The 12771-nt window shown below is 47.7% G+C and overlaps 1 protein-coding gene across 7 annotated transcripts in view; it reads left to right on the top strand.

The window, feature by feature from the left end:
- The window catches only part of mocos (molybdenum cofactor sulfurase), a 464568-nt gene that overhangs the window by 245204 nt on the left and 206593 nt on the right, over positions 1-12771 (top strand). For all 7 annotated transcript variants that reach the window (XR_011593368.1, XM_070881150.1, XM_070881149.1 and 4 more), the window contains one exon: positions 1540-1983. Coding sequence is in view for 6 of the 7 variants with exons in the window: in XM_070881150.1 (XP_070737251.1) it covers positions 1540-1983 (444 nt within the window). In the remaining variant the exon portion in view is untranslated. The remainder of the gene's footprint in view (positions 1-1539; positions 1984-12771) is intronic.

The raw sequence follows: 12771 nt of genomic DNA, 5'->3' as shown, positions 1-12771 counted from the left end.
AATGTTGCCTGTACTAGTCCATGTTTAAGCACTCCCCCAGCACTGCACTGGAGTGTCAGCCTAGATTATGTGGCCAAGTCTCTGGACTGGGACTTGATCCCACAACCTCTAGTGCAGCTCTCAAGGTGGGATAAGTCAGGCTCCTTCATGGTGTATAGAGAAAATATCTTCAGCCCATGTGTCATCAGAGCATCAGTTCAAACTGTCACAGGACGGGAGAGTGGAGAGCATCAGTTCAAACTGTCACAGGACAGAGAGTGGAGAGAATCAGTTCACACTGTCACAGGAGAGAGAGTGGAGAGCACCAGTTCAAACTGTCACAGGTCAGAGAGTGGAGAGCACCAGTTCAAACTGTCACAGGACGGGAGAGTGGAGAGCACCAGTTCAAACTGTCACAGGACGGGAGAGTGGAGAGCATCAGTTCCAACTGTCACAGGAGAGAGAGTGGAGAGCACCAGTTCAAACTGTCACAGGTCAGAGAGTGGAGAGCACCAGTTCCAACTGTCACAGGAGCATCCAGTCGTGCCCCGGTAACTGCCCCCAAAGGAAGTGGATTGTGGGAAATTGCACTCCGCTTCCATTGAGGGGTGGTAAGGCCAATTCTGCAGTGGGAGCAGGACTTCCACGCTGGGGGCTAAAATTCCCTGCCCCAGGAGGTTACTGCCCCCAAGATGGGAGCCTGTGCGGGGAGGCAGAGGGAAGTGGAGGGGAGACGGGGGTGGGGGATGGAGGGGAGAGTGGTGGAGAAACCCAGGGCGGGGGACAGGAGGGGCCACATTGCAGCAGAGGTCTGGGGGGGTGAAGTGTGTTGGAGGGGCGGGCCTGGGGGCTCTGTGCCTCGGTGCAGGGAGTGTTCAGAGTGGGGTGGATGGGTTGACTGCGCAGATGGCGGTTGGTGGATGTGGTGTGGCTGGCGTCGCGGGGGCGTGGCTCCGGGGTGGCCGGGGCTGAGGGTTCGACATCCGGGGGCGTTTGGTATTTGGGAAGGATTCTGACAGGACGGGGCGGGTTGGGTGCGGTGGAGTGTTCCCGGTGTTGGGTGGGTCCGGAGTCAGGGGGGGGGGGGCGAGGGAACACGGTCTTGGGATGGGGGATGGGCTGTTTGTGGCTGGGATTGGGAGAGACTTCTTCACTCGGGGAGTTGTTGGCCTGTGGGGTTCCCTGCCACGGAGAGTTGTTGATGCCAGTTCATTGGCTGTTTTCGGGAGGGAGTTGGATGTGGTTCTTGCAGCTGGGGGGGTCAGGGGGTGTGGAGGGGACTTGGGGGTTGGGACGGTGCTGGGGTGGGTGATCAGCCATGATCTGCACCTATTTTCTATGTTTCTATGTTTCTATAGCCTTCAGACTCAGAGGCAAGAGTGTTACCACTGAGCCACAGCTGACATGTAATGCCACAGAGATTGACTATTAAAATAACAAAATACGTGACCCTCTCCCTATTATGGGATAAACTCACTCACAAGTTAGCAGTCTCTGGAAAGAACAATGGGAGATGAAAATTGTTGTGCAGAACTAAACATTTATAATTTTTTCCAACAGGCAGGTCATATTTGTGGAGATTCTTTGGATCTGATTGATGGCTGCCCTACTGGCTCAGTCCGAATATCCTTTGGCTACATGTCCACGTTTGATGATGCACAGACATTTTTAAAGTTTATTATAGATTGTTTTGTTAAGCCGCCAGTTTGCTTTAACAAAGACACCCTGTCTAAGCTAACAAGGTGTGGAAATATGAAGGAGAGTGATGAATCGTGGGCAGAGAATCTCACAGGTGAAAAAGAAATAACAAAAGAAGTCTCTTCAGAAATTGCTGCAACACACAATTCTGCCAGAGTTGAAGTTCCTGTATATCAGCACTTTTCAGACAATCAGTCAGAGTTGAATACAAACCCAGAGACTTCTAAAATAATCTACTGTGATAGTGAGTCAGTAACACTCACCAACATCTTCTTGTACCCAGTCAAGTCCTGTGCTGCTATTGAGGTGGGTATGGTTTTTTTTGCTTATCAATGCTGCAATATTGTGAAGATCTCTGATTGTCACTTAATGTTGTTGTTTCACCAGTACTCATAATCCAGACTTAATGTGGTTAACACAATTACTTTACTCATTTGAAATTTTGTCATCTTAAAAGATAACAACAATAAGTCCCTCCCCTTCTTACATGGCCAACCTTTCTTATTTGCCCGATTTTTGGCTTTCAATGGTGACATTCCTCCAAGTTCCCACATTTGGGGTCAAAAAATAATACCGACAATTTGTGGGCATGACACTCTGGCCTTCTCGTACTGCCCACTCCCCACCCATGGAACTCCCAGCATGTACAGCAAGAGTACCTGAAAAGTATGTAAATGAGCTCACCTTGCATTATGGGGCACAGGCATAAATAATTCTTGATAAGTGATAGTCATTTTGCAAAAACTGAATTGTCGGCTCCTGTAACTGTAGCATTGGTGCAAAGCAAAACCACTTTGCATCAACACTGCAATTGTCATGTAAATGCTCCCATATAGTTATCAGAGAACCAATTGCCCCATTAATTCTCTGCTAACATTAAAAACAGAAGTTTGAAAAGTTCTATTGCAGGAGCTGAGAAGCTGAAGTGCTGAGAGATGACTTCTTGGAAATGAACAGGAAACCAATTAAAAGTCACAATCTAGGTGAAAATGGCAGAAGGAATGGGAACACGGTCACTGAGGGTTACGCATTGCTTTCATCTCCCACCCCAAGTAAAGCCTGAAATCTTGGTGGCTACTTTCTCTGCCACATCACACACTGCCATTTGCCAATGAATATACATTCCATTGAGAAATAAAAATTCCATGGGAAGGCGAGAGGTCGGGAGTCCGAGAGGTCGGGAGTGTGAGAGGTCGGGAATTCGGAGGCCGGAGTTTGGAGGCCGAGAGGTCGGGAGTTTGGAGGCCGAGAGGTCAGGAGTTCGGAGGCCACAGAGGTCGGGAGTTCGGAGGCCACAGAGGTCGGGAGTTCGGAGGCCACAGAGGTCGAGAGTTCGGAGGCCGGGTGTTTGGAGGCCACAGAGGTCAGGAGTTTGGAGTTGGGAGGCCGGAAGTTCGGAGATCACAGAGGTCGGGAGTCCAAAAGGTCGGTAGTCCGAGCGGTTGGGAGGCCGAGAGGTCGGGAAGCCGAGAGGTCAGGAGTCCGAGAGGTCGGGAGGCCAAGAGGTCGGGAGTTCGGAGGCCGAGAGGTCGGGAGGCCACAGAGGTCGGTGAGGTGAGTTGGTAACTTTCTCTCTTTTCTCTATTTCTTTTTAATTAGATTTTAAACTAGATAAGTCGAACTAGAGGGATGGCAGGGCAGCTCAGTGCAATGGAGTGCACATTCTGCGGCACGTGGGAACTCCTGGACGCTTCGCGCGGCCGAGACAACCATGTGTGCAGGAGGTGTTTCCAGCTTCAACTACTCAAGCTCCACGTTTTGGAGCTGGAGCAGCGGATGGAGTCAATAATCCCATAATCCCTTGGGAGCACAGGTATTTAAGGAGGCCGCACAGGTATTTAAGGAGGCCTCACAGGTTGGCGAGCTGCAATAAAAGACTACGATCACGCTTTACTTTGAGCTCATAGTGTTCAGTCTGACTCTTTCTCCATACATAACAACTGGCGATGAGATACAGATAGCGAACCCAAAGATGCAGAGAACAGTGGGCATCCTGGAGAAATTCTCGGAGGGAGATGATTGGGAAAATTTTGTGGAGTGACTCGACCAATACTTAGTGGCCAATGAGCTAGATGTGGAAGAGAATGCTGCCAAACGAAGGGCGATCCTCCTCACCGTCTGTGGGGCACCAACGTGTGGCCTCATGAAGAATTTGCTCACTCCAGCGAAATCCACGGAGAGATCGTACGACAATTTGTTCACACTGATCCGAAAGCATTTGAACCCGAAGGAAAGCGTTCTGATGGCGAGGTACCGGTTCCATACCGACAAGAGGTCTGAAGCCCAGGAAGTGGCGAGTTATGTCGCCGAGCTAAGACGCCTTGCAGGACATTGCGAATTTGAAGGACATTTTGAGCACATGCTCAAAGACTTTTTCGTACTTGGCATTGGCTACGAAACAATACTTCGCAAATGTTTGACTGTAGAGACCCCAACCTTGAGTAAGGCCATAGCGATAGCCCAGGCATTCATTGCCACCAGTGACAATACAAAGCAAATCTCTCAGCACACAAGTGCTGCTACAAGCACTGTGAACAAAGTGATGTTGTTTTCGAATCGTAACATACAGAGCAGGTCACACATACCTGCAGCTGCACGCCCGCAGATGTCTCAGAGTCCACCATCAAGGGTGATGAATGCAAGGCCATTAACACCTTGGCGATGCGGGGGTGATCATCGTTTCCATTCATGCCGATTCAAAGGGGAAGTTTGCAAAGGCTGTGGAACAATGGGACGCCTCCAACGAGTGTGCAGGCGAGCTGCAAATCCTGGTAAACCTGCAAACCACTAGGTTGCAGAGAAGGACAGATCCATGGAGGATCACGACGAACCAGAGGCTCAGACCGAGGAGACAGAGGTACTTGGGGTGCACGCATTCACCACGAATTGTCCCCCGATAATGCAGAATGTTGAACTAAATGGACTCCCGGCGTCAATGGAGCTGGACACAGACGCGAGCCAGTCCATCATGGGCATAAAGACTTTCGAAAGATTGTGGTGCAACAAGGCCTCAAGGCCAGTCTTAACTCCAGTTCGCACGAAACTAAGAACTTACACAAAAGAATTGATTCCTGTAATCGGCAGTGCTACCATAAAGGTCTCCTATGATAGAGTGGTGCACAAGTTACCACTCTGGGTGGTACTGGGCGATGGTCCCATGCTGCTCGACAGGAGTTGGCTGGGAAAGATACGTTGGAACTGGGACGACATCCAAGCACTATCGCCCGCTGAGGACACTTGGTGCGCCCAGGTCTTAAACAAATTTCCTTCGCTGTTCGAACCAGGCATCGGGAAATTCCAAGGAGCAAAAGTGCCGATCCACCTAATTCCGGGGGCGCAATCCATCCATCACAAGGCGAGAGCAGTACCGTACATGATGAGAGAATGGGTAGAGATTGAGCTAGACCGGCTGCAAAGAGAGGGCATCATTTCACCGATCGAGTTCAACGAATGGGTCAGTCCTATCATCCCAGTCCTCAAGGGAGACGGCACCATCAGAATCTATGGCGATTACAAAGTAACTATCAATCGTTTCTCCCTGCAGGACCAATACCCACAACCAAAGGCCGATGACCTCTTTGCAACGCTGGCGGGAGGAAAGACGTTCACGAAGTTGGATCTGACTTCAGCCTACATGAAGCAGGAACTGGAGAAATCATCGAAAGCCCTTACCTGCATCAACACGCACAAAGGTCTTTTTGTTTATAACAGATGCCCGTTTGGAATCCTATCAGCGGTGGCGATATTCCAGAGAAACATGGAAAGTAACTGAAGTCGGTCTGCACACCGTGGTCTTCCAGGACGACATCTTGGTCACAGATCGGAACACAGTCGAGCATCTGCAGAACCTGGAGGAGGTTCTTAGTCGACTCAACCGCGTGGGATTCAGGTTAAAACGCTCGAAGTGCGTTTTCCTGGTGCCTGAAGTGGAGTTCTTGGGATGGAGGATTGCGGCGGACGGCCTCAGGCCCACCAATGCGAAGATGGAGGCAATCGAGAACGCACCGAGGCCACGGAACGTGACGGAGCTGCGGTCGTTTCTGGGACTCCTGAACTACTTTGGTAACTTCTTACCGGGTCTCAGCACACTGTTAGAACCCCAGCATGTCTTACTACGGAAAGGGGACCAATGGGTTTGGGGCAAAAGCCAAGAAAATGCCTTTGTAAAAGCGAGAAAATTGTTATGCTCAAACAAATTGCTTTTGTTGTATGATCCATGTAAGCGTTTGGTACTAGCATGTTATGCGTCGTCATATGACGTCGGGTGTGTATTGCAACAAGCTAATGATTTCGGGAAACTGCAACCGGTGCTTATACATCCAGGAGTCTGTCTAAGGCTGAGAGAGCCTACAGCATGTTTGAGAAACAAGCGTTAGCGTGTGTCTATGGGGTAAAGAAAATGCATCAATACCTGTTTGGGCTAAAATTCGAATTGGAAACTGACCATAAACCACTTATATCTCTGTTTTCCGAGAGCAAAGGGATAAATATCAACGCATCGGCCCGCATCCAGAAATGGTCGCTCACGTTGTCCGCATACAACTACACCATCCGCCACAGGCCAGGCATAGAAAATTGCGCCGATGCTCTCAGTAGACTGCCATTGCCCACCACGGGGGTTGAAATGGCGAAGCCCGCAGATCTAGCCATGGTTCTGGAAGCATTTGAGAGTGAGCAATCGCCCATCACTGCCCTGCAGATCAAAACCTGGACAAGCCAGGACCCCTTATTATCTCTAGTCAGAAGCTGTGTGCTTCACGGGAGCTGGTCCAGTGTCCCAGTGGAAATGCAGGAAGAGATAAAGCCGTTCCAGTGGCGCAAAGATGAAATGTTTATACCAGCAGACTGCCTTCTGTGGGGCAATCAAGTAGTGGTCCCCAAGAAGGGCAGAGACACCTTCATCAATGACCTCCACAGTGCCCACCCAGGCATCGTAATGATGAAAGCGATAGCCAGATCCCACGTGTGGTGGACCGGTATCGATGCGGACTTAGAGTCCTGCGTTCACAGATGTAATACATGCTCGCAGTTAAGCAATGTACCCAGGGAGGCGCCGCTAAGTTTGTGGTCTTGGCCCTCCAAACCGTGGTCTAGGGTACACATAGACTATGCAGGCCCGTTCTTGGGTAAAATGTTCCTTGTGGTTGCAGACATGTATTCCAAGTGGATTGAATGTGAGATAATGTCGGCTAGCATGTCCGCTGCCACGACTGAAAGCCTGCGGGCCATGTTTGCCACTCACGGCTTACCCGATGTCCTGGTGAGTGACAACGGGCCATGTTTTACCAGTGCTGAGTTCAAAGAATTCATGACCTGTAACGGGATCAAACATGTCACATCGACCCCGTTTAAACCAGCATCCAATGGTCAGGCAGAGAGAGCAGTGCAAACCATCAAGCAAGGCTTGAAGAAGGTAACTGAAGGCTCACTGCAGACTCGCCTATCCCAAGTCCTGCTTAGCTACCACACGAGACTCCACTTGCTCACTGGGATCCCACCTGCTGAACTGCTCATGAAAAGAGCACTTAAGACAAGGCCCTCGTTAGTTCACCCTGATCTACATGAACAGATAGAAAGCAGGCGGCTTCAACAAAGTGCATACCATGATAGCGCAAATGTGTCATGCGAGATTGAAATCAATGATCCTGTATTCGTATTGAATTATGGACAAGGTCCCAAGTGGCTTCCCGGCACTGTCATGGCCAAAGAGTGAAGCAGGGTGTTTCAAGTCAAACTTTCAAATGGACTCATTCACCAGAAACACTTGGACCAAATCAAACTCAGATTGACGGACTATCCTGAGCAATCCACCTTGAACCCTACCATTTTTGATCCCCAACATAAACACTAGTGGCAACCGGCACCACGGTTGACCACGAAGTAGAACCCATCGTCCACAGCAGCCCAGCGGGCCCTACACATCAGGCAGCCCAGCAAGGCCAGCTGCACAGCAGCCCAGCGAGGGCCCAACAAATGATTCAACTATACCAGCTTTCACACCGAGACGATCAATCAGGGCAAGAAGGGCCACAGATTGACTCACATTGTAAATAGTTACATTATTGACTTTGTGGGGGAGTGTTGTTATATATGTAAACTTGTATTTACTCTGTACAGCCACCAGAGAGCTCATCCCCTGGAGTCCCAAGGGATCTCATAATCCCTTGGGAGTACAGGTATTTAAGAAGGCCTCATAAGTTGGAGAGGCACTCTGGAGACCTGCAATCAAAGACTACATAGAAACATAGAAAATAGGTGCAGGAGTAGGCCATTCAGCCCTTCGAGCCTGCACCGCCATTCAATGAGTTCATGGCTGAACATGCAACTTCAGTACCCCATTCCTGCTTTCTCGCCATACCCCTTGATCCCCCTAGTAGTAAGGACTACATCTAACTCCTTCTTGAACATATTTAGTGAATTGGCCTCAACAACTTTCTGTGGTAGAGAATTCCACAGGTTCACCACTCTCTGGGTGAAGAAGTTTCTTCTCATTTCGGTCCTAAATGGCTTACCCCTTATCCTTAGGCTGTGACCCCTGGTTCTGGACTTCCCCAACATTGGGAACATTCTTCCTGCAACTACCCTGTCTAAACCCGTCAGAATTTTAAACGTTTCTATGAGATCCCCTCTCATTCGTCTGAACTCCAGTGAATACAAGCCCAGTTGATCCAGTCTTTCTTGATATGTCAGTCCCGCCATCCCGGGAATCAGTCTGGTGAACCTTCGCTGCACTCCCTCAATAGCAAGAATGTCCTTCCTCAAGTTAGGAGACCAAAACTGTACACAATACTCCAGGTGTGGCCTCACCAAGGCCCTGTACAACTGTAGTAACACCTCCCTGCCCCTGTACTCAAATCCCCTCGCTATGAAGGCCAACATGTCATTAGCTTTCTTCACCACCTGCTGTACCTACATGCCAACCTTCAGAGGATTGGGAGAGCTTTAGAAACCAGCAAAGAATGACCAAAAATTGGATAAAAAGGGATAAAATAGAATATGAGTAAACTAGCAAGAAGTATAAAAACAGATTGTAAGAGCTTCAACAAGTGTGTAAAAAGGAAAAGAGTAACAAAAGTAAGTGATGATCCCTTAGAGGCTGAGATAAGTGAAATTATAATGGGAATAAAGAAATGGCAGAGATTTTAAACAAATATTTTGTATATGTCTTCACAGTAGAAGACACAATAAGCATACCAAAAATAGTGGGGAACCAAGGGGCTAATAAGAGTGAGGAACTTAAAGTAATTAATAACAGTAGAAAAAAAGCACTTGAGAAACTAAGAAGCCGACAAATCCCTGGACCTGATGGCCTACATCCTAGGGTTCTAAATAGGTGACTGCAGAGATAGTGGATGCATTGGTTGTGATCTTCCAAAATTCCTTAGATTCTAGAACGGTCCCAGTGGATTGGAAGGTAGCAAATGTAACCCCGCTATTCAAGAAAGGACAGAGAGAGAAAACAGCGAACACATCAGTCGTCGGGAAAATGCTGGAATCCATTGTCAAGGAAGTGGAAGTAGGAAACTTAGAAAATCATAATATGATTAGGCAGAGTCAACATGGTTTTATGAAAGGGAAATTGTGTTTAACAAATTATTAGAGTTTTTTGAGCATGTAACTAGCAGGGTAGATAAAGGAGAACCAGTGGATGTATATATGAATTTCCAAAAGGCATTCGATAAGGTGCCACATAAAAGATTGCTATGCAAGATAAGGGTTCATGAGATTGGGGGTAATATATTAGCATGGGTAGAGGAGTGGTTAATGGACAGAAAACAGACAGTAGGGATAAATGTGTCATTTTCAGTTGGCAGACTGTAACTAGTGAGGTGCCACAAGGATCAGTACTTGGGCCTCAGCTATTTACAATCTATATTAATGACTTAGATGATGGAACCGAGTGCAATGTATCCAAGTTTGCTGCCAATACAAAGTTAGGTGGGAAAGTTAGCTGTGAGGAGGACACAAAAAGAACCTGCAAAGGGATAGAGGCAGGGTACGCGAGTGGGCAACAAGGTGGCAAATGGAGTAGAATGTGGGAAAATGTGAGGTTATTCACTTTGGTCGGAAGAATATAAAAACAGAATATTTTCTAAATGGTAAGAAACTATTAAATCTTTCAGAGAAATTTAGGTGTCCTCGTACCAGAAACACAGAAAATTAGCATGCAGGTACAGCAAGCAATTAGGAAGGTAAATTACATGCTGGCCTTTATTTCTAGGAGGTTGGAGTACAAGAGTAAGGGGGACCGAAATTCAGGGTCTCAAAGAGAACCATTTGAGGCAGCCATATTGAAAAAATCGAATGGTCGCTGCTTTGGGGTCATCAGGCCGACCGACCTTAATTCAGGCAGGGATTTTTTGGCCTGGACCCCTTACCACCCAAGTGGTATCACCGCCAGCAAAATGAATAAAACAACAATAAAAATATTTAACCCTTCGATTTTCACTTCACTCCGTGGATTCCCCACTGCACGGTGCCCCCAACACATTTCCCTGTCGGTGCACCTCTACAGAGTGACTGCGGGAGCCACAGCACAGCAGCCCTTAAAGGGGAGGGCCCACTGTCTTGACTGCAGTTCAAGAATTTTTGCCGGCCAACTTGCCGATCGGCCAGCAAAATACTGGCCCCGAGTTTGGCCGGACTGCCAATGGGACTGCAGGACTTTGAAAAAAATTCAAAGTCCTGAAAATGGTAAGTACCAGCTAAAAACTCATAAGTGCGCCAGAAAGCTGGCGCACCTGAATTTCTGCCGCAGGAAATCTTACTACAATTGTACAGGGCTTTGGTGAGACCACACCTGGAGTTTTTGGTCTCCTTTTCTGAGGAAGGACATACTTGCCTTAGAGGCGGTGCAACAAAGGTTCACAGGATTGATCCCTGGGATGAGAGGGTTGAGGATATATTGAGTAGATTGGATCCATAATCTCTGGAGTTTAGAAGAATGAGAGGTGATCTTATTGAAACATGATATTGAATGGGATTGACAGGGTAGATGCTGAGAGGTTGTTTGCCCCGGCTGGAGAGTCCAGATTTAGGGAACATATTCACAGGATAAGGGGTAGACCACTTAAGACTGAGATGAGGAGGAATTTCTTCACTGAGCGGGTTGTTAATCTTTGGAATTCTCGACGCTAAAGGGCAGTGTCTGCTGAGTCGTTGAGAATATTCAAGGCTGAGATTGATAGATTTTTAGACTCTAGGGGAATCAAGGGACATAGGGATTGGGTGGCAAAGTGGAGTTGAGGTCGAAGATCAGCCATAATCTTATTAGAAACATAGAAACATAGCAAATAGGTGCAGGAGTAGGCTATTCGGCCCTTCGAGCCTGCACCGCCATTCAATGAGTTCATGGCTGAACATGCAACTTCAGTACCCCATTACTGCTTTCTCGCCATACCCCTTGATCCCCCTAGTAGTAAGGACTACATCTAACTCCTTTTTGAATATATTTAGTGAATTGGCCTCAACAACTTTCTGTGGTAGAGAATTCCACAGGTTCACCACTCTCTGGGTGAAGAAGTTTCTTCTCATCTCGGTACTAAATGGCTTACCCCTTATCCTTAGACTGTGACCCCTGGTTCTGGACTTCCCCAACATTGGGAACATTCTTCCTGCATCAAACCTGTCTAAACCCGTCAGAATTGTAAACGTTTCTATGAGATCCCCTCTCATTCTTCTGAACTCCATTGAATACAAGCCCAGTTGATCCGGTCTTTCTTGATATGTCAGTCCCGCCATCCCGGGAATCAGTCTGGTGAACCTTCGTTGCACTCCCTCAATAGCAAGAATGTCCTTCCTCAAGTTAGGAGACCAAAACTGTACACAATACTCCAGGTGTGGCCTCACCAAGGCCCTGTACAACTGTAGCAACACCTCCCTGCCCCTGTACTCAAATCCCCGCGCTATGAAGGCCAACATGTCATTTGCTTTCTTAACCGCCTGCTTACCTGCATGCCAACTTTCAATGACTGATGTACCATGACACCCAGGTCTCGTTGCACCTCCTCTTTTCCTAATCTGTCACCATTCAGATAATAGTCTGTCTCTCTTTTTACCACCAAAGTGGATAACCTCACATTTATCCACATTAAACTTCATCTGCCATGCATTTGCCCACTCACCTAATCTATCCAAATCACTCTGCAGCCTCATAGCATCCTCCTCGCAGCTCACACCGCCACCCAACTTAGTGTCATCCGCAATTTTGGAGGTACTACGTTTAATCCTCTCGTCTAAATCATTAATGTACAATGTAAACAGCTGGGGCCCCAGCACAGAACCTTGCGGTACCCCACTAGTCACTGCCTGCCATTCTGAAAAGTACCCATTTACTCCTACTCTTTGCTTCCTGTCTGCCAACCAGTTCTCAATCCATGTCAGCACACTACCCCCAATCCCATGTGCTTTAACTTTACACATTAATCTCTTGTGTGGGACCTTGTCGAAGGCCTTCTGAAAGTCCAAATACATCACATCAACTGGTTCTCCCTTGTCCACTCTACTGAAAACATCCTCAAAAAATTCCAGAAGATTTGTCAAGCATGATTTCCCTTTCACAAATCCATGCTGACTTGGACCTATCATGTCACCTCTTTCCAAATGCGCTGCTATGACATCCTTAATAATTGATTCCATTATTTTACCCACTACCCGATGTCAGGCTGACCGGTCTATAATTCCCTGTTTTCTCTCTCACTCCTTTTTTTAAAAGTGGGGTTACATTGGCTACCCTCCACTCCATAGGAACTGATCCAGAGTCTATGGAATGTTGGAAAATGACTGTCAATGCATCCGCTGTTTCCAAGGCCACTTCCTTAAGTATTCTGGAATGCAGTCCATCAGGCCCTGGGGATTTATCGGCCTTCAATCCCATCAATTTCCCCAACACAATTTCCCGACTAATAAGGATTTCCCTCAGTTCCTCCTTACGAGATCCTCTGACCCCTTTTATATCCGGAAGGTTGTTTGTGTCCTCCTTAATGAATACCGAACCAAAGTACTTGTTCAATTGGTCTGCCATTTCTTTGTTCCCCGTTATGACTTCCCCTGATTCTGACTGCAGGGGACCTACGTTTGTCTTTACTAACCTTT

This window comes from Pristiophorus japonicus, chromosome 5, assembly GCF_044704955.1.
Source record: "Pristiophorus japonicus isolate sPriJap1 chromosome 5, sPriJap1.hap1, whole genome shotgun sequence".
Taxonomy (NCBI): Eukaryota; Metazoa; Chordata; class Chondrichthyes; family Pristiophoridae; genus Pristiophorus; species Pristiophorus japonicus.
The sequence above is the reverse complement of the archived record's forward strand: the minus strand, read 5'-3'. Positions and strand labels throughout refer to the sequence as shown.